Source organism: Pelecanus crispus, chromosome 4, assembly GCF_030463565.1.
Source record: "Pelecanus crispus isolate bPelCri1 chromosome 4, bPelCri1.pri, whole genome shotgun sequence".
In the NCBI taxonomy this organism is placed as follows: Eukaryota; Metazoa; Chordata; class Aves; order Pelecaniformes; family Pelecanidae; genus Pelecanus; species Pelecanus crispus.
In genome coordinates this window covers 37,743,943-37,770,305 of record NC_134646.1, presented here as the reverse complement: position 1 = coordinate 37,770,305, position 26,363 = coordinate 37,743,943, and the positions used below count along the sequence as shown (strand labels likewise).

At 39.4% G+C, this 26,363-nt stretch overlaps 1 protein-coding gene across 1 annotated transcript in view; it reads right to left on the bottom strand.

Moving 5' to 3' along the window:
* Window positions 1-26,363, bottom strand: part of MND1 (meiotic nuclear divisions 1) — a 45,698-nt gene that overhangs the window by 4,449 nt on the left and 14,886 nt on the right. Inside the window, exons 5-7 of the mRNA XM_075709482.1 lie at window positions 19,382-19,456; window positions 17,439-17,553; window positions 5,629-5,667 (exon numbers count right to left, since the gene is read on the bottom strand). Of these exons, the coding sequence (XP_075565597.1) occupies window positions 5,629-5,667; window positions 17,439-17,553; window positions 19,382-19,456 (229 nt within the window). The remainder of the gene's footprint in view (window positions 1-5,628; window positions 5,668-17,438; window positions 17,554-19,381; window positions 19,457-26,363) is intronic.

Genomic DNA, 26,363 nt, shown 5'->3' with positions numbered 1-26,363 from the left:
CATGCAAACAAGACAGCTTGCACTGTCTCTTGTCATCAAGTGAGACTCTCGCTGCCACTGCTGCAGGATGGCACTGCAGTCTGCTTAACCACTAATTCCTTCACTTAAATTTTCCCCTCATTTCTTTGTTTAATTTGGGGTAAAGGAAACACACCTCATCCATTCTCCAGAAACTACTATGTCATCACCTCAGCTGTTGCCTCGTGGCTATGGGCTGAGCATCTAGCTAGCTGAAGGCAAGATTAAAAGACCCTTGGGATCAGGCTCAACTCTTGCCTACAATTCCACTGCCCGATCTTGTCGGCCTGCTGTATCCAACACCATGCCTGAAAGAGAACGGAGACACGGGTATTGGCAGTTATGATCCTGCATCAGCTGAAGACACCAGCTACATCTGCGTCATTGCCAGCATCTTCCAGAGGCCCCTGACTCCATCACAAGAACTCAGAGAAATGAAGGAATCTGCACCTTGACTACTCTCTGGAAACCTTTTACAGTTGCTTGTTGGAACTTTCATTGGTTGCATCGTCTGTATGCGAACATGCATGGAGGGTGAGGGAAAGGAGGAGTAGTAAAACAGACATCCCCAAGACACACCTATTTAATGTACTGATGTAACTCAAAGTCATGCTATTTCTGATTGCCTATTCTCTAGCTCCACACAATCACACAGTCATTGGCTTCCTGGTTTTTAGATTGCACTGAAAAAGAAAGTTTAAGACCTAAAGAAGACAATAGCATGGGAACTTAAAAACGTATACACCAAAGAAGGATCAGGACACAAACTGTGAACTGTAAAAAGGAGAAACTTGGAGACAGTAGTGAGGGCAACTGGCTAGTTGCCAAAACCACCACAACCATTGGGTCCCAAGCTCAGCTGGAGTCCTGCTGATCTTCCTGCTGACCACAGCTGCTCTATGAGAACTTTTTGGCAGCTACTAAATAGTGCTCCAGTATGGAAGCTGTGCAAGACAATGAAAGGGCCAAATGTGCAGAAGAGGTGAGCAATACAGGAGGCAACATATGTTCCAGATGCTTCCAGATGTTCTCATTACCGCTATTAGGCCCTAGTTATGCTCTACTTTATATCTATACATCTGCACATAGGCTGACAATATATACAGTTGCTGCCTGGAAGCAACAGCATAATCCATTTGTTCTGGACATTACATATTTATTTCACCAATTTGTGTGACAATGCATCAACAGACTTTCTTGCTCCCATGCGTGCAGGATACAAGTCATTCACTTGGCTGAGACGCACACCTGTATCCTCCACTGGCCAGTCTCAGGCACACTTGACATTTTCTAAGCAGGAAAACAGAAGCTTGCATTTTCTCTCCTGAACTGAACAAAAGCAACCACTGTGTGTACAGCAATGCAGGGCCCAAGAGCAGCACGGCTTGCAACACTAGCCTGTTATGTTAGCAAAACACACCTGGAAATATGCCCTAAACAGTGAAAGGCTAAGGGTCAAAAAGTTAGTTTTGACCAGTCCTCATGAAAATCTCTTCTTCCCTGAACCCCAGGTATCTCTGGAGAACTGCAGGGAACTCAAAAAGTCCAGATTCTGGGAACTGAACCATTGTCCTAAGCATCTGTGATTGTCCTTATCACAGGAACAATCCCCTGTATCCCCTTAGAGGAACGCAAAGGTAGGGAAAGGAGGGCCAGCAGCAGTGAACATCTAAAAAGAAAGCAAGGGAGGGTGGGAAACACGCTTTTTAATACAGGCAAGTGACATTCTACCAGCAGCCCACAGGGATTCAGGAGCAGACCAGGAGACAGCTGACAAAAGCGTGTGTGGAGAGCTGTAGGAGGTGCAGTAAGAAGCCTTCTAAAGCAAATGGACAGCACCTGGTGAGGAGTGAAGGCCAGCTGCGCAAAACATTAACACAGCAATGTTTCTGAACAAATCTGAACTGGCAATATATATTGGCTCAAATCTTAGCACGGTCAGGCCACATTGTTTTTGATTTGACTCAGGAAGCCCTACAGTCATTCTCAGCATACTGCAGAACTACAGCCTCCTGTTCTTCTTTTCTTTCTTCCTTCCCCCAGATTCCTCACTTTTTTCCTGGAAGGGGCGGTGGTGGGAATTAAAGGTCCTATTTCCAAAATGGAATGCCAAAATCTGTTGAAGCCTCAAATATTTCCACAGAAGGGAAAGACCACTGTGTGCGTCATCAACACAATACATATGCTCCAGGAGTTAGTTAGTCCTTCTATCAGGCTTTGGACACTTCCACGGGTGAAAAACAATTGTGATAGCAACAAACCCCACCATCTCCTCACAATTATTTTCCAAAACTACTTTCAGGTTCTTTAAGAAAAGCACTTTTAAGTCCTGCACATATTATTAAAGGAAGCAGTCACTGAATAGTATTCAAAATTGGACTGAAAAGGTAACATATTCCAGCTCCAACAGCTATACTAAAAACATCTCAACAGGCAGAACCAGCTGACAACCACCTATAGACTTGGAAATGAAGAAAGAGCTGTAGCTTTGTTTCCTCTCCTAGCTTCTGCTCTGGCATTTTCAGGATAACTTTGAGGATTATTGTAAGTAATGTTTTTATGTGTAAACAAAATTTTCAGGTCCAGGAACCTCTATTTCTACAGAACAACAAAAACTAGTTATATTTATAAAACTAGCACAGTTTGGTACCACTTTTAACCTACCACAACTAACACCACAAGAAAATTGTATGGATTTCCTCACTTAAAAGATATGTGACTGCAGAGGGAACTAGCACCTTTTCAAAGAGACAGTCACCCATCAACCTGTGGTACTGATAGCAGATACATGCAAAATACAACTGCAGCCTTCAGCATGTGTGTGAGGGAGTAATTTTACAGTGTGAATCGCAATTTTTCTGCATGAAATGCAGAGAACAGCTGCAACTGTTCTCATGCGCCAGTGAGGATTATTAGCCCAAACATTCCCAATCTCTCTCATGAAACTGGTCAGGGTAAATTAATTGCATTAGGTGGACTTGAATTCCAGTAATAATTCTGCATCCACTTAGACTGAATTTACATATGAAAAATGGCAACTACCATAAGAACAGTATGTGAACCTGAATCTTCAATGACTCTGATTATTCATTGCCTTCTGCAGTTATCCATTCTCCTGCTCACAGGTTGCCCTCACTTTCCAGAAACCTTGTTTATCTTGCTGTCATCACACTGTGACAGATTTGTGTTTCCCTACCTCTCTTGGGGAAGCATCATTACAACATCCTGTGACGCACAATTTCAAAAATCTTTCCCATTAATGAAAAACTCTCATGCAAATATAGAGTCCATCTCTAAAGGCCAGGGTAGAAGGTGAACACAGAAATTATACACCTGCCATCCACACAGAGTACAAAAGCTAACTGCCTCGTAACTCCTACTGACATGGCCATCCACAAAGTGACACCAGAGACCCTCATCAAAAGACTGTAGCTTGCGATTGCCACAGCCGTTCATGGCAATGATGTGACCAAGTGGCTTCTTCAAAGTCCATATTTGAGTATCCTTGAGACTAAGTAGTGTACAATGCTGTCAACAGGGTAACTCACAACCTAGCCAGAGCAGCTTAAGAAGAATGTTTTGTAACCAAGTATTAGGCAGAGATACCTCTACACTATATGCAATCTTTACCTCCCCCCATGTTTCCCAAAGAGGTGCTTCCTCTTATAAGCAGGATAAAGAGCTCTTGTGTAGAAGAGTGATAGCACATCAGAATTCTGTCAACTCCTTTGAATCCAAAATAACACATCATTCTTCCCCCATAATCCAGTATCCCACATAACACTTATCCCCATGGTATTAATCAACAAGTCACAATGCTTCAGAATTCATGACTAAATTCAAGTCAATGCATAGATATGATTTCTCATTTAAATGACATCACAAATTCAACAGAACTATTTATACTGACATGTTACTAAATCATAAAAAAGAGTATCTCTTTTTATATTTAGATGCTGAATAGTTTCAGAACTACAAGAAAAAGCGTTGACTATTATAAATCCTACCTACTGATCTACAGCTACTTTGAAAAGCATAGAACATAATAAGCCATTGTGATAGAAAAATGCTCAAGAAATTTTGATATATGAATGAATTAAATTAGCATTTCTGTTGCAACAGCTCTGTGTATGTATGCTTGAAAATAAACCTGAGCAAATACATAACATAGTGCCAGTCTTGTCTATAAGGTGAGACACGACAGCGCATAGTAAAGCTACTAATAAGCTGATCCACATCTCTGGGAATATGCTTTTAAAGGGTCTGCAATATTTGTTAGTGTGTTTGAAAAAAGTGTCAAGTCCCATCAGCAAAAGCTCCCTCTGTCTCATATGAAAAGGTCACACTGTCAGATTTCATCGGTATGTGCACAGTGTCTCTTTGAAAAACGTCCAGTAGAATTTGTCAGAATTGCTACCAAAAGATTCCTCTATGCAAAATACATGCTCTTGCACTTAAGTTTACTGCATTCATGTACCCACAGAAAAAGACCATTTACATTTCAAGTATTCTACCTGAAAGCCCACGCTGAAATCTTAGTTGCATAACTGAAATACATCTATTCTTATCCAAAAAACAAAGGGAAGCTATGTGCTTACAAAAGGGAAGCAAACACACCAGCTTTCTGATTCAGGGCTCCCTAACAGCACTTTGTTTTTCCTTCAGTGGACAACTCCTTCCTCCCCACTTCATTTACTAGTAAAAGCCCTGTACTCCACACTCACAGCAAACTGCTGCTGAACTGCACTGTGCAAGGAGGCCCATCCCAGAGCAGTAGGATTTTTGTCCAGTTCACAATGTCACTCTGCTGCACACCTCCTGTGGCACAGAAGTTGCAGAGAAGTATCTGGAAGGCATTGCTGGAGGTCCTGCGGTCTCTACCCCATGACTCAATGCATATCTAATCTTACCTATGCCATTTCTGAGGTGTTTGCAGCACGTTTTTAAGGTTTCCAGTGTTAGAGCTTTTACAACCTTCCCATGCAATCTAGTTCTGTGTTTGATTATTGTCATCGTTAGAACAGTTTTTCATCTAACTTTTTTCCCCCCTGCAATCTAAGGCTATTACTGACTGCTGAGTTCTCCATGAACCTGAGCAATAAGCTATTCCTTGCCTTTTTTGAAGGAGACATAAATAAGTGAAACCCACCAGGAGTAATCTTCTTTTGAGCCCTATTTTTGTAAAATTTTTTCTCGCAGGATGTGGTTACTCGATGTCTGGTCTTTTTGTTCTATGCTGAATTCTCCCTAGTCAGTTACATACGTCTTGGGTAAGATATCCAACGACTGACACAGTGTTACAGCTGAAGCCTCACTAATACCAACTTGAGTAGAAAGATATTTCATACATCTCATTGCTGGCTATACTGCTGTTTCTGTATCTTAGTATAGCAATTTCGCTTTTTCTAACAAGCATGTCTTATATTCAACCTGTAAACTACTATCTAAACTACTACCTGCTTCAAACCCTCCCCTCTATCTGCTCCAGATCATTTACATAACTCAATATCCTTGAATGCGTACACATCCTTGCACTTGCCACTACTGAATTTTATTTAGTGTTTTTTTAGACTATCTTTGCAATTTGTCATGCTCATTTTGAAATCTCACCTTGTCCTTTCTCCATGCAGTCTCTTCTAGTTTTATTATCTGCAAATGTAACAGCATATCTTCTGTTCTATTACCCAGCTCGTTAATATAAATACTGAGCAGATGTACAGACACGACAGACTCTATTACAACTTCATCAGTTCTACTCCCTTTCTGATTCTGTATTACTAATGAATACACCTTGCTGCGTCGGGCGAGGTTTAGATTGGAAATTAGGAAAAATTTCTTCACAGAAAGGGTAGTCAAGCATTGGAACAGGCTGCCCAGAGGTGGTGGAGTCCCCATCCCTGGAAGCATTCAAAAAATGGGTAGACGTGGCACTTGGGGACATGGTTTAGTCTAGTCTACCCTTAATTGGTTTAGTGTGGACTTGGTAATGTTAGGTTAATGGTTGGACTGGATGATCTTAAAGGTCTTTTCCCACCTAAACGATTTCTATGATTCTTGAGAACAATGAAAATAGTTTGAGATTCACACTACTGCAGTTTCATCAAGGTTGTGTTTCCCTAGTTTCCTTACCACAGTATCATGCAAAACTGAGTCAAAACACTGAAGACAAACTTCTCCCAGTCTACAAAGGTCTCTTACCGTGGCAAAGACAAAACCTCTGTGTCTTCTAGGTGTTTCCAAATTGTTTCTCTGTCCCAGATTTTTTTTTTTCCTGATATCCTGTTCTTTCCAGTGAAACTAGCTCACAAGATGTTAAAGTGAGGAGGGGAGAAAAAACATTGGAAATACTCTCAAATACATTACCAGTGCCAAGATTAGTTTTGTACTCACACAACCTGCCCTGCAAAATGTCTGCAGTTAAATAGCACAGAACAAGGTATCTATATTAGGAATATACACTGATAGTATACAGTCCTAATCTAGATAAACCTATAATGAAAACATACTCTACCATCCCATAACATATGGGAGATTTCCTAACATATGAGATTGGCAGCACATTTTTTTTTTTTTTTAAACAAGGCCAGGGAAGACCACATTTGGCAGTCCTGCAACTTAGCACTGAAGACAACAAATTAAAAATCCACAATACCTTTCCTGACCTCATTTTGCATATGGAAGTAATGAAAAGATATACACCAGTGTTTTTTTTAAAAATCCCTTTGGACATCACCATAAGTTTATCAAAACAGTCTGAATGAATGGTACCATACACAACTAACCTCGCAGGTCTAACACTGGGAGAAAGAAGCAAAATAATCGCTCCACAAAAGCACAAAAGCCTTTTTGTTTCCTATATAAATTATCTATAGATTACTTCCATTTCAGGCTCTCTTCATGGTTTTAAAACACGGCCAAATGGATTGCTGCTGTTTCATTTTAAATCAAGGAGTATCATAAATGTAGTCACAAGTAGCCATTTTCCACATCACAAATTTTATCAAGTGTCTACTATTCCTAAGCAGCTCAACAACTTTTGCCATAAAGATTTACTGGTTCAGACAATAAAATTATTCCCATATATTTCACCCGTCTGCCTCTCCCCCTACACATTTTTTCTGCCATTCCAATATAAACAAATAAGAAACAAAATAAACAGAAAGAACAAAAATAAGCCTCATGAGCTTTCCCATTTAATTTTGAGAAAAAGTAACTTGCCAGAGTAGCCAGTTTATTTAAGCAGGGTGTTACGTATGTTAGCTAAAGATTTGATCTTCCAACTGCCTCCTTTCTGAGTGTCCAAGTAAAACCCCACTGACGAAAGACAAATTATTTTTAACTTTTTTTTTTTTGCTTAACCAGCTAAAATGCAGCTTCATTTTAAAGCAAGTTGACATAAGTTGAAGGTCTCCAAGAAGAATAATCTTGTTAGAATCTGTCTGAGGTATAAAAACACGTCTGCATGTGTCTAAACATTTGGGACAGTTTTTCATTGCAGAATAACCTCTTAGCTGGAGTCCAAGAGAAATTCTCTGAAACACAGAGAATTAGGGCCTTTCCCTGAAAGCCAAATGACCCCTCTGAACTTCAGCTTCCCAGTTTCAGGCAAAAACCTTACATTTCACTTTAAGCTCTGCACCTTAGAAATATACGCTGATGCATCTTAAGCTGCAGCAGTCTGTCCTGGTGGTCCTTTGCTCATTATTCTTCATGGCTGTTATATTCTTCTTTCTTTCTAAGTGCCAGAAGCTGCTCACCTGTTTGCCTACTCCTGTTTCTCTCTCATTCAGTTCTTTCCAAATCCATTTTCTACACAGTTGAACTCCTTGCAGAGTTCAGGAAGATGCCCTTTGAAAATTTGTCACCTGATCTTCTCCTAGTTGGTCAGAGGATCCCTGGTTGCTCTTCAGGGCAACTACCACAAGACAGACAATTCTGGGGAGATGCATGACAAATTACCACATGTATGAAAGCCTTCTGAAGAGGGCAGCTAAAGACTTCATCAGACAGACTGTTTGGTGGAAAGAGAGATTTCAAAGACCTGAGGAGAATCCACCACAAGACAAGGATATAAATACCATCAGTTCCTAACTCGAGCTGACAACTCTGACTCACTTGCTGTTACCACTGGTGAACTGCAGCACAGGAATGAAGGGCCAAGGTGGGAACTCTTTAACCTACTTTTGTCAGAGAAGGCCCTTAAACCTACCACGTTATGGCCGCTGGTAATCACAGCCACATTCTGCTCTGCAAACGTTTGCTCTGTCAAAAGACCAGCAAGCATTTTCAATAACTGAACTGCAAACAAGCCTCCCTTGATTTTCAAGAGAAAAAGAAAATTGGAAGGGATGAAGATAAAGGATCAGAAATACTGCTTAAACTTGCAATTCCTTCTCGCTTGCTATGATTACTGAAGGAGCTTGGAGCATTAGTGATCAAGTATACTTTTGTAATTCCACTCACTAGTACCCTGTTCCTTTTTCAACTTTACTTAACAGTTAAAATTCATGTTTACTGTTACGATGTGTAACTACGATTACATACAAGTACTTTTATAATTTTTAGAAAGGATTAGGAATAAAGTTATGTTTAGTTTTGGTAAAGCATTTTGTTTTGTCTTTTAATGTAGCTTCTGAACAGGCAATTTAATTTGCCAACCTTCCAACCGAATGACAAGCCATTCAAAGAACAGTATAGGGAGTGGGGGAAGCATAAAAAAAAATACCTTAGCTTGATGCAGTTAGCAGAGTAAATGTGTTCTTTCATTACTGGTGCACATCTATATACATTCTAGTACTCCATGATGAAGGAGGAAAAAAGGAAAAAAAGGCGGGGGGTGGGCTTTGTGCTTTTGTTTTTATTAGTAGCAGATAGCCCACAAGTTATGTACAGAACATACATTGTCTATTTCCTGTCATATCCTCATCCAGATCTTCAGGAGATCAATACATTAAATATACAATTCTCTGACAGAGGAGACTAAGTAAAAAAAAAGGGGTGCCTGCTTTTAAGTCTATTATTTTTCTATGTACTTTTAAGCAAGTGTCTGGTTCACAACGAAGAAAGCTTAGTCTAACCCTCTAAGGCTAACATAAGTGTGGGTGGAGACACTAGTCTAACTTCAACAGAATGACTAATTTCTAATTGCAGACTCTTTGTTAATGGTATTGATGCATAAACCATAAAAAGCACAGCTTGTCTCTCAGATGCCAGGTGCATATTTCATGGTCAGTAGCTAGAAAACATCCTTTTAATTACAAACTGAACATATTGGATCTAGGGGTGATTAAAAATACCACTCTCTCTATAGGCTTGATCCTTACCCTATTGATCTTGGTGGCACCTAGACTGGGCTTAAAATTATTTGTAGACAATTGCTTTTGCAAGTGAATCATTACATTTATAAAAATAGCTACTTTATAGTTCATTAACTGAAAGCACTGACAAGGTTCTTTAGTTTAAATAACCTTTCTGATATGTTTTCTGAATGATAGCCTTTGCCACAAAATATAAAAGAAACCTCATTAAACCATTTTGTTTGGTTTATTATGGTTAATTAAATGGTTAATTAAATGGTTAATTAAACCATTATCAGCGTTTTGATGAATTTTGAGTAAAACCGGTGCAACTCATTTTAAAGCCTGTCCATTAGCCAGGATAGTCTAATCTTAATTTCATTTCTTCACTACTGTTTCCTCTCTGGCAACAGGGACTATTCCCAGTATTAGTAAGAAACCCCCAAAAGAACCTAGCAGTTGGTATTAAGTTTTTGTAACATTAAATACATCTGCATGCATAACAGATTTTCAAATTTATTTGAACCTAACAGTTAGAACGTAATAGCTGGGTGTGTTGAAACAAAAAAATCCAAAACAAACAAAAAAATCCCCCAAACCCAAACTATGCACCCCACAAAATCCAGCAGCTAAATCAACATTACCTTTTCAGCATTCAGCCTCAACATATTAAGATGAATTAAGAAACTGGTAAACCCAGAACTATTTTCTCATACTGTCTGTATACCCCAATGTAATTCTTCACAACAGTTTGCCAAGCTGAAATTTTCAGTGTTTAGACACATGAGAATTAGAAATTTTTGAAGCATCTACAATGAAAAATAGACACTTTCAAGTACATACTACATATAGCATGACATTTTCATGGTATTCAGTAAAGTCTGGATGTTTTCCCAAAACTTGTTTTCACACAGCCATGTAAGTATTAGTTTTAGAAAACAATCTAACACTGAACTGGACTGGTAGTGATGCCTCTGAGATCACACTTTTGGAGACCCAAAAGGGTAACTATCTAGATATTTGTGGTTTGAAATCCCATCCATTTGAACCACTTATGCCTCTTGCTACAGGGTAAAAATAAACAAAGAGAGCAGAAGTAAAAAGTTCACCACCAAAATTGCTACATTACATGTGTTGTATCTAGCAGTTTGCTAATTTTTGAGAATACAGTTTGTCTAGACACGTTCAGCTCACTGTTTTAAAGGTAAAAGCCTAAGACATAAAAATTACCAGTAACTGGACATTCTAAAAACATGCTAAAATAAAACAGGAATGCTGACAGGCAACATCTAAGACCAGCCCCACAAATACTAGCAATCATACCACATGGAAGACACTTACTTCAGTCAGTATGTAACTATTTCTGAGATAACTGTCCTATGCAAGGGCACAAAGTAACTAAAGCGTGGCTACTGTGAAAAAAATAGCTAAGACCCAACAATGTTTTAGTATAGTATAAATCAACATTCCTCTAATTACAGTGGAAGAACAAGAAGTTTGAAGTTCTAGAAATATTTATTTTACAGTGAACACTGAAAATGTTTAGCTGTTGTTGCAAGCTGGCCAACAACTCAGAGCAAAATCCCTATCTTTTGTATACTTCGGCTACCAGACAAACCTTACTATAAAATTAATTGTCAGAAAAATTTTATTAGCTCCCTAACATCTCTCTCTGGCGGCCAGAAAGAATTAAATTTATGCAGCAGGTTAATCTTGATGTTACGTGGAGGTTTTTTTGCTCACCTTGTGAAAATCTGGATAAATTATGAACTATTGAAAGCTTGCATTCTCCATGCCTTTGTCCTCTACCGTAATCTTTAGGGAATCTAGCAGCATCACATGTATCCAACTTTGCGTACATACGTGTTATGTCATATAAGCCTTTCTCCTGGAGAAATAGAGAATCTCTTCTCTACAATGGCTGCTTCCCCAGGAGAATATCCTCCAGCCTACAAAAATCTGCCTCGAAGCTGAGAAACAAGGGCTCTGTAATCCTGCTTCTGCTGGCACAGGATTACAAGTTTAACAGAGAAGTACAAAATCCCAGGTTGTTTGGTTTTGGGGGGTATTTTTTTTGTTTGTTTGGTTGGTTTTTTTCTTTACTTCAAATGACTGTTGTCAGTTTTACTGCCTTTAATATTGAGGAAGAATTTATTGCTCAATCCTAACTCACGCAGGATGGCTTAAACAACATTTCCCAGTGCAAAGACAAGCTTCAACCACTGAACTGCAGCGGTCGTTAGAAGAAATCCATATATTTTGCAATTCTAGACATATTTTTATAATACCCTACCTATAAAATGGAATTATCCAAATATATCCACAAGACCAGACTATTATGTAGCTTCCTCTAGTGGTCAGTCCCTAAATCTTGTTTCTTCTGCTGTTTACTGTAGTTAGTTGTTACATACAAATACTGAAATTCTGCGTTCAAATGCTGTAAACTTGGAAAGGCATTAGAGTTTATACTTCAGCTCTCCAATACAAAAGCCAAGGAAATAAAGCCAAAATGTATAGCAAAACATTTGTTAGTGGTATTAAAAGCACAAGCAGTGAAGTCAGCAAAAACAGAGTTAGTATTTTAGCATTCCGATTTGCCCCCTTGTGAATATGCATTATGGAATATTTAGTTACATGATCAAACATGACTTTCCCACCACAAGACTCATGAAACTAAACAGACATTCAGCTTTCAGTTGAGTCTTCAGAGTCATCAAAACTTTGTTTTGACCCTGGAATTAGTGTGTGTTTTAATGAGGCTCATTGCTGTACAATAGGTTTGTTTCTGCAATACTCCTTTGAGGGAAAGAGCAATTAAAAAGGCTGCCCTGGTTTCAGCTGGGATAGAATTAATTTCCTTCCTAGTAGCTGGCATAGTGCTGTGTTTCAGATTTAGTATGAGAGTAATGCTGATAACACACTGATGGTTTAGTTGTTGCTAGGTAGTGCTTACACTAGTCAAGGACTTCTCCAGCTTCCCATGCTCTGCCAGGTGCACAAGAAACTGGGAGGGGCACAGCCAGAATAGTTGATCCAAACTGACCAAAGGGCTGTTCCATAACGTATGACGTCATACTCAGTATAGAAACTGGGGGGGGTTGGCCGGGGGGCAACGATCACTGCTTGGGAACTGGCTGGGTATCGGTCACTAGTGGTGAGCAACTGCATTGTGCATCACTTGCTTTGTATATTATTATTATTTTACCTTCCTTTTCTGTCCTATTAAACTGTCTTTATCTCAACCCACGAATTTTACTTTTTTTTTTTCTGATTCTGAGCGAACTGCTCCGTGGTGTTTAGCTGCCTGCTGGGTTAAACCACAACAGTCCTTTCTGGCTCCCAACGTGGGGCACAAAGGGTTCAAGATAACGACAGATCTGACCAGAGCGTGTTAAAACAAATTTGTGATAAGCATTCATTATATTAGTCACTGGTTGCAATGTTGATTCATTTGCTCTCAGAGTTGTTGTACTTGTTCTCAGAGTTGTGCTACGTAACACCTGACATGCCGTATGCATTCCCTGTGGTGCTGTTTATCACCTCTGGGAGCTGGATTAAAGCTATCGCTTTGCTGTACTGTGTAACACTGGTTTATGGTATGATAAAATTATCGGTCATGAGATTGTACTCAGCACTGTCGTCATTCCCTTACTTCACAAGCTTCAGGAGCCATTTCTCGGAATCTATTAATAATTACACTTTTTACTTGTTCTCCTTGGAGAACCGATCTATTGGGGAGACAGCGGGGGACACTTTCCCCCACTCCTTCACCTTCCCTTTCTCCTTCAGGCTAGTTACAACAGCTCCTGAGAATTTTGAATATCCTTGGGATATTCAAACCAGCATCCCCCTACTGCTATGTCTCCTGAATGTGGTTCAGGTCTTGTTTAGGGTTAAACAACTATTTAAGAATATCATCCAGAGATCAACGCCCATGACAGGCACTGCGGCCACTCTAACCCTGGCAAAAGGCACTGCAGCTACTCAAACCCCCGCAACAGGCAGTGCGGTTACTCAAAACCACCACAATACGCAATGTAGCTACTCAAACCCCGGCGACAGGTGTTGCAGTGACTCTAACCCTAGTGACAAACACTGCAGCTAGTCAAACTCCAGCGACAGGCACTGCGGCTGAACTAGAACACCAACCTGTGCTGGTCACCCCTATACACAAGAAGAAACACACAAGAAGATTGGCTCATTTAGTAAGGGATGAAGATGAACCAGGGCCATCATGAGAAGAGGAGGAAGAGGTAGAACCCATAAATGAGATGGTAACCACCTGATCCCTATCCCCGAGTGAGCTGCAAGATATGCAAAAACATTTCAGTTGTCGTCCAGGCGAGCACATCATCACCTGGCTGCTCCAATGCTGGGATAACAGGGCCAGTAGCCTGGAATTAGCAGGTAGGGAAGCCAAGCAGCTGGGATCTCTTTCTAGGGAAGGGGGTATTTACAAAGCGATGGAAAAGGGGCACAAGCCCTCAGCCTCTGGAGGCGACTTCTGTCAAGCGTGAAAGAAAGGTATCCCTTCAAGGAAGATGTTATATATCACCCAGGCAAGTGGACCACCATGGAGAGAGGTATCCAGTACCTGAGAGAATTAGCTGTGCTTCAGGTGATTTATAGTGACCTGAACAACAGTTATCCAAAGATCCAGATGAAGTCAAGCGCACATGACCCATGTGGTGGAAGTTTGTATGGAGCACACCATTGTCACATGCAAACTCATTGGCAGTAATGATCTGGACAGACAGAGAGGAACCAACGGTGGATGAACTGGCTGGCCAACTCCGGCAATATGAAAAACTGTCCTGAGAGTTCCAGCAACTCAAAGAGGATTATGCCCTACTCCCCACCTGTACAGACCAGTACCTCAGCCATTAGGAGTAAGTGTCCCTCTACCCAAGAGAGAGAATATAGTGGATACACGCCATGGGCCACCCTGTGGTTTTACCTGTGTGACCACGGAGAGGACATGAGGAAATGGGATGGAAAAATCTACCTCAACCCTAGAAGCACAGGTACATGAGTTGCAAGGAAAAACAATCACAAAAGGGGGTTCTTCCAGGAAAATTGCTCTAGTTCCCAGTGGACAATTCCCCAGACAGAGTGGAAGGGCTAATCTTACCCCTGATCTCAGTAAAGGGACTTCTGAATTGTATTTACAAGAAGTGAGCAACGAATACTATGACCAGGACTAGAGGAGGCAAGGGACAACTGGGTTTACTGGACTGTGTGGATTTGATGGCCTGGCACATCAGACCCACAGAAGTATAAAGCTTTAGTGGACACCGGTGCACAGTGCACCCTAATGCTATCAAGCTATAAAGGGGCAGAACCCACCTGTATTTCTGGAGCAACAGGGGGATCCCAACAGCTAACTGTATTGGAGGCTGAAGTGAGGCTAACTGGGAATGAGTAGCAAAAGCACCCCACTGTGACTGGCCCAGAGTCTCCATGCATCCTTGACATCAGGATGAACAAAAAAACTGGGGGGTGTTGGCTGAGGGCAGCGATCGCTGCTCAGAAATTGGCTGGGCATCGATCAGCAGGTGGTGAGCTATTGCATTGTGCATCAGTTTTTCTGTATATTCTTTTATCATCATCATTGCTATTATTATTTTCTCTTCATCTGCTGTCCTATTAAACCGTCTTTATCTCAACACACAGGTTTTACTTTTTTTTTTTTAGATTCTCTCCTCCATTCCACTGGGGGGGTGCAGGGGAGTGGGAAGCGAGCGGTTGTGTGGTGCTTAGCTGCTGACTGGCGTTAAACCATGGCAAAGGCATAGCAAAGCATTCACCAAATTTGAAGGCCGCTGAAATCACATGACAATTTGATAAACCCTGAAAATGCCACAACAAAAAGCAAGGCAGCTCTATGATATAGGATGGGAAATTAATAGAGTGAAATTTTATACTGAGCATCAGAACGATTTACTTACAGGCTGAAGTCATTAAGGAAGAAGAGGGAAAACCCAAATGTAGAAAGTGACAACTACCCATTACAAAACATACTATATTGAACAATCCAACTCTTAAAAATAGTGCAATTATATAGCATAACAGCCATCTCTGATTTCTGACTCAAAATTAAAATAAGGTAATTTAGAGTTAGTAATCGGCTCAAGTGATCTAACTGAAAATAATCACAAGGATTATGTTATCTAAATTGTACAGCTAGCAAAAAATCATATCACTCACATGCAGTTTGAAAATGCTTTCAAATCTGTGAACCAGCAACTGTGATTATAAGGTTATTCTGTGAAACAGCAGCAGTAACTTCCATGTCTAGCTGAACACTTTCTGTTGCCTGAGATTCTTTACTGCCTTCTTACACTAAAAACCATAACTTCCTGCATCTTGTTTTGCCTTTGCACTTCCCCGTGGCTCTGGAAGGAGAAAAATGTCCCCCAACTTCTTTTTTTTTCCCCTTCTCTTCCCCTTAAATCCTGTAAAATTCCATTCACCATTGACAACATTAACTCCCTGAAATTGACAGCACCATTTATTCATTTATACATTGCCAGCAACAATGTGCATTGCCAGTGCAACAATGACTGATGAAACATATAACGAAGCAGAAACTTTTTAATCAAAGGCCAGGGACAAATTATTTTTGAAAAACTACTGTGTATTCCTCTGGGAATCCTACAGGTAGACCAACAACCTCACCAACTCCCTTAAATGCTCATCCCTCCATTGCAGAAGCTCTCGTGGAGCTTCCACAGACTTTAACAGGAAGGAGAAGAAAAAAAAAAAAAAGGCATGACTGAAGGACTGAAGTAACTAACGATTACATTTCCTTCCCTTTCCCTCTTTTCAGGATATTAGTCTCTGTGTTGCCTGCGAATGCAGTTTCCCCCAGTATTCAAGCTGCGATTTGCCCCCTTGTGCCTATGTGACTGCTTCAAAAGAGAGGCTCCTCAAACCATTCAGTGCAACGCTTACTATAAGGGTATCTCAGCAGTTAGAATACCTGGCACTACGAATCCCTCTGCTGTTGGTATCTGCCTAACCTCATTCATTTTTACAGCTGGAATCAGCTGGAATGTCTGTTACTTGTCCTCAGGAGAGCACACAGCAAGGGATTTACAGCACAGTAACTAACCTCAGGTCTCAAGTTTGCTTATTCCCTGACAGACCATTACCATCCTTGGGGAAAGATAATGCAGCTGACAAAAAAATGTCACAGCCCCTCAAAATAAATAGCATCTGTCCAATATTGGGGTGTGCTGCCAACTCTGTTTACATTGCTAGCTTTCTCTTAGCACATTTCTTAAGCTGTGGACTTTGTTAGAAGAATAAGGAGAGAAAGATTCAGTCAGATAACTTCTCAGAAAAAGTTCTGTGCCTGTTCCTCATCACTCAGTAATGGCATTTTGGCATTACAGCAACTAAATATGCAGTGGTGTTTGGGTAGCAACCTAAGAGCCTAATAAATAAAACATGAACGTTGAAGTAGAGAAAATTAAATAAAATTTCATGCATGCTTTTCATTTTTCATGCTAAGGATCAGAATGTTAAGTCCATTCAGTGCCCAATTCTGTATTAAGTATTAAAGTCAGTCACCATTCCTCGTATTCCATTAGAATTAGAAACTCCAGCCAAAACCCAGCATGTCAGAGGCAGTAAAAACAGTAAGTCAACAGTCTAATACCATACTTACGTGTAAGTGACAATTAAGTGTCTTTAATGCTTATGTTCTAAACAGACAAGACAAAGTAAGTAGAAAGATACCTGTTTTGCCAGCACGGAATTGAAGGTAAATGGGAGCCAGAGACTACTCTTCCTACACACATTCTAGGGTTCAGCACACTTAGAAGTTATAGAATTAATATGGCTCTAGAATGAATGGTCCTGATATTAATTTTAACTCAGAGTATTTCAATTTTAGGATTGTTTGTTAACTGCTTAGTTGCTGGTAGAATAAATATCAATAAAAACCCCCTTATATAATACAACAGAACATTAAAAGAAATGGTCAGTGCACCTGTATCGCATTGCTTACAGCTTTAAAATGAAAAGCGGATATTGGCTTATTTCTGCATACCAGATTTTAGGCTAAAGAAGTGCAGACCTTTTCGTGCAAAAGTTCACTTTAAACAATATACAACTTACGCATTTCTTCCACGACGTCTGGATCACATTCTCTGTATTTGTCTATTTCTGCCTTTAGCTGCTCTTTTTTCTGCCGAAGGGAAGCAAGTTCCTCTATTAGAGCTGCACGTTCCGCCTGAGGATTCAAAGTATGTTGGGAGATATTAAAAAAAAAAATTTAAAAACATCAGTAATATTGCACAGAACATTTTTCAAAAAATAAAAAGATGTAAATTTAAAAGCTGTTTTCACTATTGTTTTCTGTCAATGAATCAGTTGAGCATTTTATGCACACACAAAACTCTCAGTGACATTAAATGATATCGAGTACAAACTGGAAGGAAAAAAAATTAAGGCCAAAATGGATAAGCAAAACCCCAATTTTCTAAAACCTTTGAACTCGACATGGTTTGACAAACTCCAAACAGATCTCTTAATTGTTGGGCTTAAAGATTAAACGATATTTAGGAGGACTAGTCTTATAACTAAAGACAGCATTACAGAAAAACCTACCATTTACACTTCCACAAATCAGGATGCTGTATATGAACACCCTCTGAATTTATTTTTCTCCTTTTTTCCCCACCATTTAAGAGCAGTGGTCTCAAAAATAAATTCAGATATTTATGACATGGTAGTCTTTGCTGGGAGAGTATACAATATTGACCTCAAATATTCTATTGATCAATAAGAATCTACAGACTCATCATGAGTTCTCCCATAGCCAACTCAGCAGATACTTACAATTCAGTCTGTAATTACAGCCAAACACTGTAACTGGCTGATATTCAAAGAACTCATGCTAGGGCACTGGGTAGCCTAAAAAATCCAGATAGCTTGAGTTTGTAAATCATCAGGTTTTTAGCCAATGGCAATCTCCATGGCAGCCCAGCAGTCTGAGGTGTTTTTAGGGGTTTGGTTGGTCCTCCCCGCCCCAAATCGTCCATATTCCCAGTGCTTTTGCCAACAGTCTGGATTCAGCACATTCTGAAAATGCAGATTGGAAATCAAAAGCTTCCAGATGCTAGGGTATGGAGGCCAGCTGCTCAGAGAAATACATCGTGATCTAGATTTCTAGGGACTTCTTCCTGATGTATAATCTGGAACCAAAATATTGGAAGGATCAGCCAGAACAGGATTTCCAGGACCAATAGCTTCTTGTGACAAGGGCAGGCCACATGGTGGAGAAGCCCAAGTCTCGAAGAGCCTATTTGGAAACCTGAGAAGCACAACTGCATGAGAAACTTGCCTGTGATTCCCTGATTACAGTCAAACCCAGAGCATTTCTACAAAACATTCTGGAATCTAAGATTTGGCACGTTCCTGCAAAATTCAATTCTACCTGAAAGCTTCTGGCCATCCCTGTTTATGTGTTTATTGGAGGTTTAAACCACTTTAGACTAAGCATCGAAAAACAAATCAGCACCTTAGAACACCATATGAAGTATTTCTAACTAATATGCTACTTTATAAGTATGGTAAATATGAAACCTAAATATTATTTTGCACTGTTAACAGCTTCAGCATGCAAAGACCACCAAGCTTACATGGCTGCTCAGAACAGTAATTTAGAAATCTAGATTATAAGTAAGATTAAAAAAAATAAGACCCCCAACACCTAAGTTTGCAGTTACTAGATTTAGCAGTTCAGCAACCATTGACAACTTTGGTACATACCTCCGTGGTAGTTCAAGTTAAGATATCTTTAAATCTGAAAAAGCCTGGAAGATTACCAGACTTCAGGCAGTCACACATTTTCTCAGCCTTGGAGCAGCCAGTTGTCAGTATTTTACTCATTAGTGCATGACCAACTAAGGAATAATCTAGTATGTGATTTTTTTTCTGTCCCTTTCTCATCTCCAGTGTTTAGAATTCTTAACAGATTTCCAACAACATTAGTATTTACAAACAGTGCATACTTGTAGCCCTATTTGTAGGAATGCCTCCCCCACAAAGGAACTTACAGTATCTTCACGTCCAATTTTTGATTTCTCAATGCTGTTTTGTAAAGCCTCTTTTTTCTGACTGCTTTCAGCAAACTGATAAAGGGAACAAAGAACAAAAACAACCTATTTCAGTAACATATATTAAACATACCTAGAAAATGTGTATACATAGACATATATTTACATAAACAGGTGGATACACACTTTTAAGTATATAAACTTATATATATTTATAACTTGTGTAATAAAAATAAACAAAATAAATACAAAAGCACCCAAATATAAGTCTGAGGTTCTGCATCACAGAAAAGAATTACAGGAAGCAACTTAAAGTCTAAGGTAAATTTTCATTCCTGTGGCGCATAATCTTGTTATGTACTGCATGTTGAGCATGGGACCAAAATCCTATTTCATACCATAATCTGGCATCTCTATGCAAAGGAATCCATGACACAGAGGCTTTGGATTAGATGATTTCCTTTGGTCCTTTTCCAACTCTCCTTATTCAATGGAAGCAGTGACAAAAGCTGTAGCAGATCCACCTGCTCAGCTGCTGATACCAGTCTTCCCAAAGTCTGGTATGGCATTGGCATGGCCCCAATCCCTTTTACAAACTGGTGAATAGAAGCCTCTAGAGCTCAAAGGCATGTAAAGCCGTGGCCCCCTTTTTCTGCGCTGCACTCACACTGCTAGACTTCAGAGTTCCCTTCCTTCAGGCCTGAGGCACAGGAATCTCACAGAAGTCACATCTCACAGGGCTGGTGTGAATGCTCCCTCCATTTTCCTGTTACTCCAAGAGGAATCATTTGTGGAGGGAGAGCTCTCTCCATTAACCTGCCACCCATCTTGAACCAGGCCTTTCCAGTTTAGTTGGAAGTTTTCCAGAGACACTTTGGAAACTCTTAAGCTGAGTAGGATGTGTGACTCATCCCTCAGGGACACAATACTCAGCATTAGCCAAAGCACCTTGAAAAATTAAATGAGATGAATGAGAATGCAAAAAAAATTCTAATAAAATATAGTTTGGAAACTAGTTACTGCATTTGAAACCAACACAAAAGAAAAAAGGGAAAAAAGAGAAAGAAGGAACAATAGTATGCTTTGTAAATACGCACTCTTTTGTTCATCTTTAAGATGTTCCGAGCACCAGTCAGGTAGAAAACTAGTATATCAGACTAATCATGAAGACAATGAAGGTGGCTGTCAGAGCCCAGGTTTCATTCTGCCTTCTCCCAAAATCCCTCACATGAGCCTCCACTTCTACATTCCCTTTCTCACTGAGGATCCCACTGAGTGGAAAAGAATTCCTACAGATTTCTTGCAATTCCTAGCCTTGATAATTTAACATATCATTTCTATTCTTGTGCAGCCAAAACACCAAGACCACATTCATACAATGCAAACAGAACTGGTTTAGAGCTACAATCACTTCGCAATTTCTATTTAAACTCATGTTCAGTCTGTATTTTCAGAAATACATATTAAATGTAAATGCACGATAAATATCAGACAGAGCTTACTGCCAAGTCTTAGAGATCAGCTGTAACAGTAAAAATAAACTCCATACTCATGGTCTATACAGATTAGGACCCAGCCCAACTGCAGCTCACTGGGTTTAGGGGCTCCTTTTATAGCTCAATTTTAAAAAAAATAATTACTCTTTCTGGATAAGTATGCGTTCATGCATGTGTGAGCATCCATACAGACAAGAAGGTCTCCTTTCAAAAAGAATGTTTTAATTCTTCAATTTATATAGAAATTACACTAACAGTAGGGCATATATAGTTTGGGGAAAAATACGTCCAGCTGTTTACTCATTGCTCTCAGTGCAAGTAACCACAGAAGCAGTGTGGGTTTCAGTATGTGGCTTGAAGTACACCAACATCTTAATTTTGGTGGATAGTTAAACAGTACTCTTTCTGGGCTTTCCACAAAATTCTTAAAAAATTAAGTGTGTTAGTCCCCACATTATGCCATACTAAACACAAGTATACAGTTCAGAAGAGGACAAGTACTTAGGTGCAGTTTGCAGTTCACAAAGGCCAGGAAAGACAAACACCAGAGCACACATCGTTCAGTACCTCTGAACAAAGAATTTTTCTGGAACAAAGCTTGCAGAGGAAGCGGAGAAGCCAAGGAGCTTATCTAGGCCCATATACCGCAAGCGCAATGCTTTCTGCAAGAGAGGCTATAAAGGTGTCACTTTCTCTGTTTTTTCATATTCATTAAGTTCTTTAGGAATGTTTCTGCATTCTCTGAAATGGAAGCACAGAAGGAGCTGTCAGAGAATTGCAAAAAAATCATAAAAGCTGGTTTCCAGCTTGGAAGCATGTTTCCCAGTATGGCATCTTATTATTTTCTTGGTCCTCTATATTCCATGGCATTTAATCATGACAGTAATGAGAACACTGAGAACTACAGAAATTTCTTAGATTCTGACCAATGTAACATGCAAGGTTGTCATGAGGTTAGAAAATTAGATGATCTTCCTCTGACTAAAAGCAATGATCATTTTTGTACAATTTTATTCAAGATTTTGCTTTCTTCTCTCGCAGATTTTAATTTCTTGGTTTTTGTTTGAGGTTTTTTCTTTTAAATTCTGTCTTCACAATTAAGAATTTACAAATAAAATACACAGCTCTTTGTGTATTATTTAGAAGTCATAGTGGGTATTCCCATGACAACAAATAAAAGACGAGGATAAGGAAAGGAACAGCAGAAGGAGGCGAGATATTGAAAAAAACCAAACATAGGACAAGGATGCAAAGGGCAAGGAACAGATGGCCAGGGTCTGTGCAAGGAATCTATGATGACGGAAGAAGCAGGAAGGCTTAGATACAGAGGTGGGAACACAGCTGAAAATAACTGTACATGAAAGAAGGAAAGACAGTCGGCAACGATAAAGGAGTCAGAGGAAGGATGAATACAGATGATACAATACTTGAGAGGTAAGGGTAAATGGCAGATGACAGGTTATAGGGCATTAAAAAAAAAAAAAGGCAGAATTTGCAAGTGTTGTGTATGTATGACAGCAGAGGATCACATCTGGCCAAATACAGTGACTTACTTTCCCACTTACCAGCTGTAGAAAAGCCTGACTGCAAAGGAGCACAGTAGCAGATGGAAGATCTCAACCCTTGGAGCAATCTTGGGACATTTTTCAAGGGAATTGGCAAATAATTTCTCAAGGAACATTAACCATCTTGAGCGAAATCTGACTCCTGCCAATAGCAGTGAGATTGATCTGGAGAAAAAGCTACTTATTGTCTCCCCTCTATGTTTCTTGAGAGAGATGTCTGGTCTGACACATGAACAACCTTCTGCCACAAGTGTAACTGACCATGTGTGGAAAACAAGTATGCAAAGAGAGATTCTACTAGAAAGTTTCAGGTCTCCAGTCTGAGTGCTCCGAATCAGCACATGATTAAGCACGATGCAAGAAAGCTGGAAAAATGTCGTCTAGGTGAAAGAGGTTCAAAGAAGGAGGGAAGACTATATAATTAAAAGTTAAAAAGTAAAAAAAATTCTCCACAAGAGCACTTTCAGTGTTTGCAAAACATGGCAGGAGCCTATGTTTACTATGATTACTAGATTAATGAAGTAACTAACTAGCATCTATAAAACAGGAGAGTTGGGAAACAGTTCCTTTAATTTTACAGACCACTGTGGTCAATTAACTGACCACTGGCCTAGCTTCAACACTAATTCAATCCAAAGTCCCCCAAAGGGATGTTCCTTCTTACTTTGCAAAGGTCTCACAGTGTTTAGCTATACATTTGTGCAGTGGTTTGCGTGTGCTAAGTGCTACGCGCTGATGATAACCATCAGTTCCACCACAGGCCTTGGGGTCTGGTTTGTATCAAAGGACATAGATTAGGTGTACGCAGGTTATTTATAATAGACTATGCATGCATTATTACTAAGGTTCCACTTTGGCAAGTCAGTGGTGTACATTTGGAAGAGGAACGTTTAACCCTGACACGCAACAGCAGCAGGTTTCAGTTCTCTTCCTTCTCAAAACCTGCCTGATGCTGCCCTAGCTCTACGCAACTGGATTTTTATTCTCCAGCAAAAGTTTTTGTTGGTCGTATTCCTTCTGGTTCCTCATTCTTAACCACTCTCTAACCACCGATATCCCACCAAACATGTAGCTTGTCTCTCTAGCGTATTAAAATATCTACAAACCTGGTGTAAGCCATGCAAACACAGTATGTACACTGGACAAGAATCAAACCAAGGTCTCATATGCTAACCACGAAGAGCATTCACAGCTGTTACCCCACTGTCATTATGGTCTTAAAGAGAAATATCATATGCTCAGTTTTCTTTCAGCCAAAACACTCAACCAAAAATTGTATTAGAAACTACTGCTATTGTGAACACCGCTCACTGTGACACTACAGAAGAATTCAAGACATCCATTTTTTAATTGTTTGTAACTTTGCAAAGTTATTTACTTTGGGTTTGAAGCTCACAATGCTTTGTTTCAGGCCACAGGCAAGGTCTTGTTTGCTTTTAGCTTAAACAAAAAGCAGTTCAAGAGTTTTAGGGTGACATATGCAGTAGATGGGTGTATTTCTTTCCTATGTTAAACCTAACCCACCACTGAAAAACTTAAATGGAATTGACAGAAGGCATGGAGAGAAAGTACTTCAAAGCATTCCTCTAGATTTTAAAGAGAGATTAAAAAAAATTTGAAGCCAGAAAGCAGACTAGTAATATATAGAGAGTAGAAATGCAAAGATTAACAGCCAAAGAACAATCTGAAAATATTGAAAACAGACCTGTTGTGTTAAAAGGCATAGAACATTACTAAAAGAAACCACTCGGCAATCACTGTTGACTAAAGCAATAAAACTTGAGAGAAAAAAAAAAGGTTCATTGATGTGCAGAATTGCTTTCTAAAGTACTACATACATGCAACATACAAGCATACAACTACTTATTTTACATATACAGTCACAAATACATACTTGCCAGGGCCTCCAAATACACAGAAGTAAGCTTTTAAGTTAGCTAATTATGCTCACAGCGGAGTAGAGAGTACCACTGTGAACTGCAGCATTGTCACTTCTGCTCTGCTCTCAGGATGCCTGCATATCACTCGTGAAATGCCATTTTTGCATATAACCCATCCAGTGAACTGAACTACAGCAGAAGCAGGTCCCAGGTTCACTGGGACTTTAGTCAGGGACATGATGTACTTTTAGTGAAGCACAGGCAGCACTTGCTATGTAAATACAACTAAAAGACCTTTTTCTTTTAACATTCGTGAAAGGAAGAGAAAAGAAGCATGCAATATCTTACCCCAAGTCATTACAAGGCACTTCAGCAATATAAAGTAGGGAACCTAATTTTTTCTGGGAATTAGAAGGAGCATGAGAGGAGCACCTGGGAGACTGCAACGGTTCCACAAATACAGGTAAGGACAAAAGTAGAGATTAAAGCAATATAGAATAAGAATTTTTAACTCTGAAATCGAAGAATAGACAATAAAATTTTTTCAGCAACAGAACACCATAAAATGGAAGGGAAACAAACTATTGAAAAAGAAAATGAGTTAGGGCCCACCATACTTCTGTACTCTCAAGATTTTTTTTTTTCTTAAATACTGCATTACAGGCATACTAGAGAAATGTTCAATATAAGAACTCTCTTCTCTTTATGCATGCTATAAATTTTACCATAAAAAGATTACTTCATTTTTAATGCAATCTTTCATAGAATCATAGAATCGTTTAGGTTGGAAAAGACCTTGAAGATCATCCAGTCCAACCATTAACCTAACATGACCAAGTCCACCACTAAACCATATTCCTAAGTGCCACATCTTCATATCTTTTAAATACCTCCAGGGATGGTAATGATGGTGTGGATTTGCCTGCTCTGATTAAAACTTGTTTCATCTGATAATTTTGTAATGACTACAGCCACCTTTACCAAACAGCAATTCAGAGCTGAACTCTTTCGTCTACCCAACTTTGAAAGAGTCAGTTCAAAAACTTGGGAGAAGGTAGGGAATAAATGTAATTTTGCAGAGAAAAAGTAGACCCCAAACAAGTTATATTTGCTATTCAAAATGAAGGGCTGGTGCACTGATTCTTTTCAGTGAATACTTGTTCCAAAATATCATGCTATTCATTGTGCCGGAGTGAGAGTTCTATATTTTTAAAGAAGTACTGAAGAGGTAATGAGTGGGTATTTTTGTTTTGGAGTGTAACTTATGTCAGTGATAAAAAAAAAATGTATCAGACACTCAAGTTTTTTCAGGGAACTAACTAAACAAATATCTGACTCTCCATACAACTGGCTGATAAAGCACTATAAAGATTCTCAAAAAAAAAAAAAAGAATTCTGAAGTTAGATCTCTGCACTTATAAGCAATATTTATATGTTTTGCTAGAGTATTCATGTGGGTAATACTGATTTACTTGCCCCTCCTACAAACACAATTAATTTTGTGTTTCAACATTAAATTTAGGCCTATAATCCTGACTTATTTAGCATGCTAACACGTGAGAGTGAGACTGAAATATCACATGGTAAATTAGGCATGGCTCTATTCTCAGGTCATGTTGAGTATGAGATGAGTCCTTCTTCCTGCAATTGCTTTTGGATAAAGAAAACAGAATGTGCAGGGTATCCAGAAGAAACAAATGAGGCATTCCCCCTCCATTGGAACCTTCACCCATCCATGTACAAACCTTATATTGCTAGCTGCAGTTATTTTAAAGATTATTACTACATACTAAACCCTCTGCATTAAAGTAGCTTTTAATTCAATTATTTTCCATCTTTTTAGATTTGCAATAATAGTTAAGTTAAAGTTTACTTAGAGAAGATGTCTTGCCATGAGCTTTTGTTTTTGCGTCATTCATTTGCAACACCATTTGGTTAAGTACCAGTTATGCAACAGAAAATAACCACTCCAGGCCAATCTCCTTAATACACAAAAGGTGAAAGAAACAGTTGTGCAGGCTGAATGAAAGAACTGAATTTC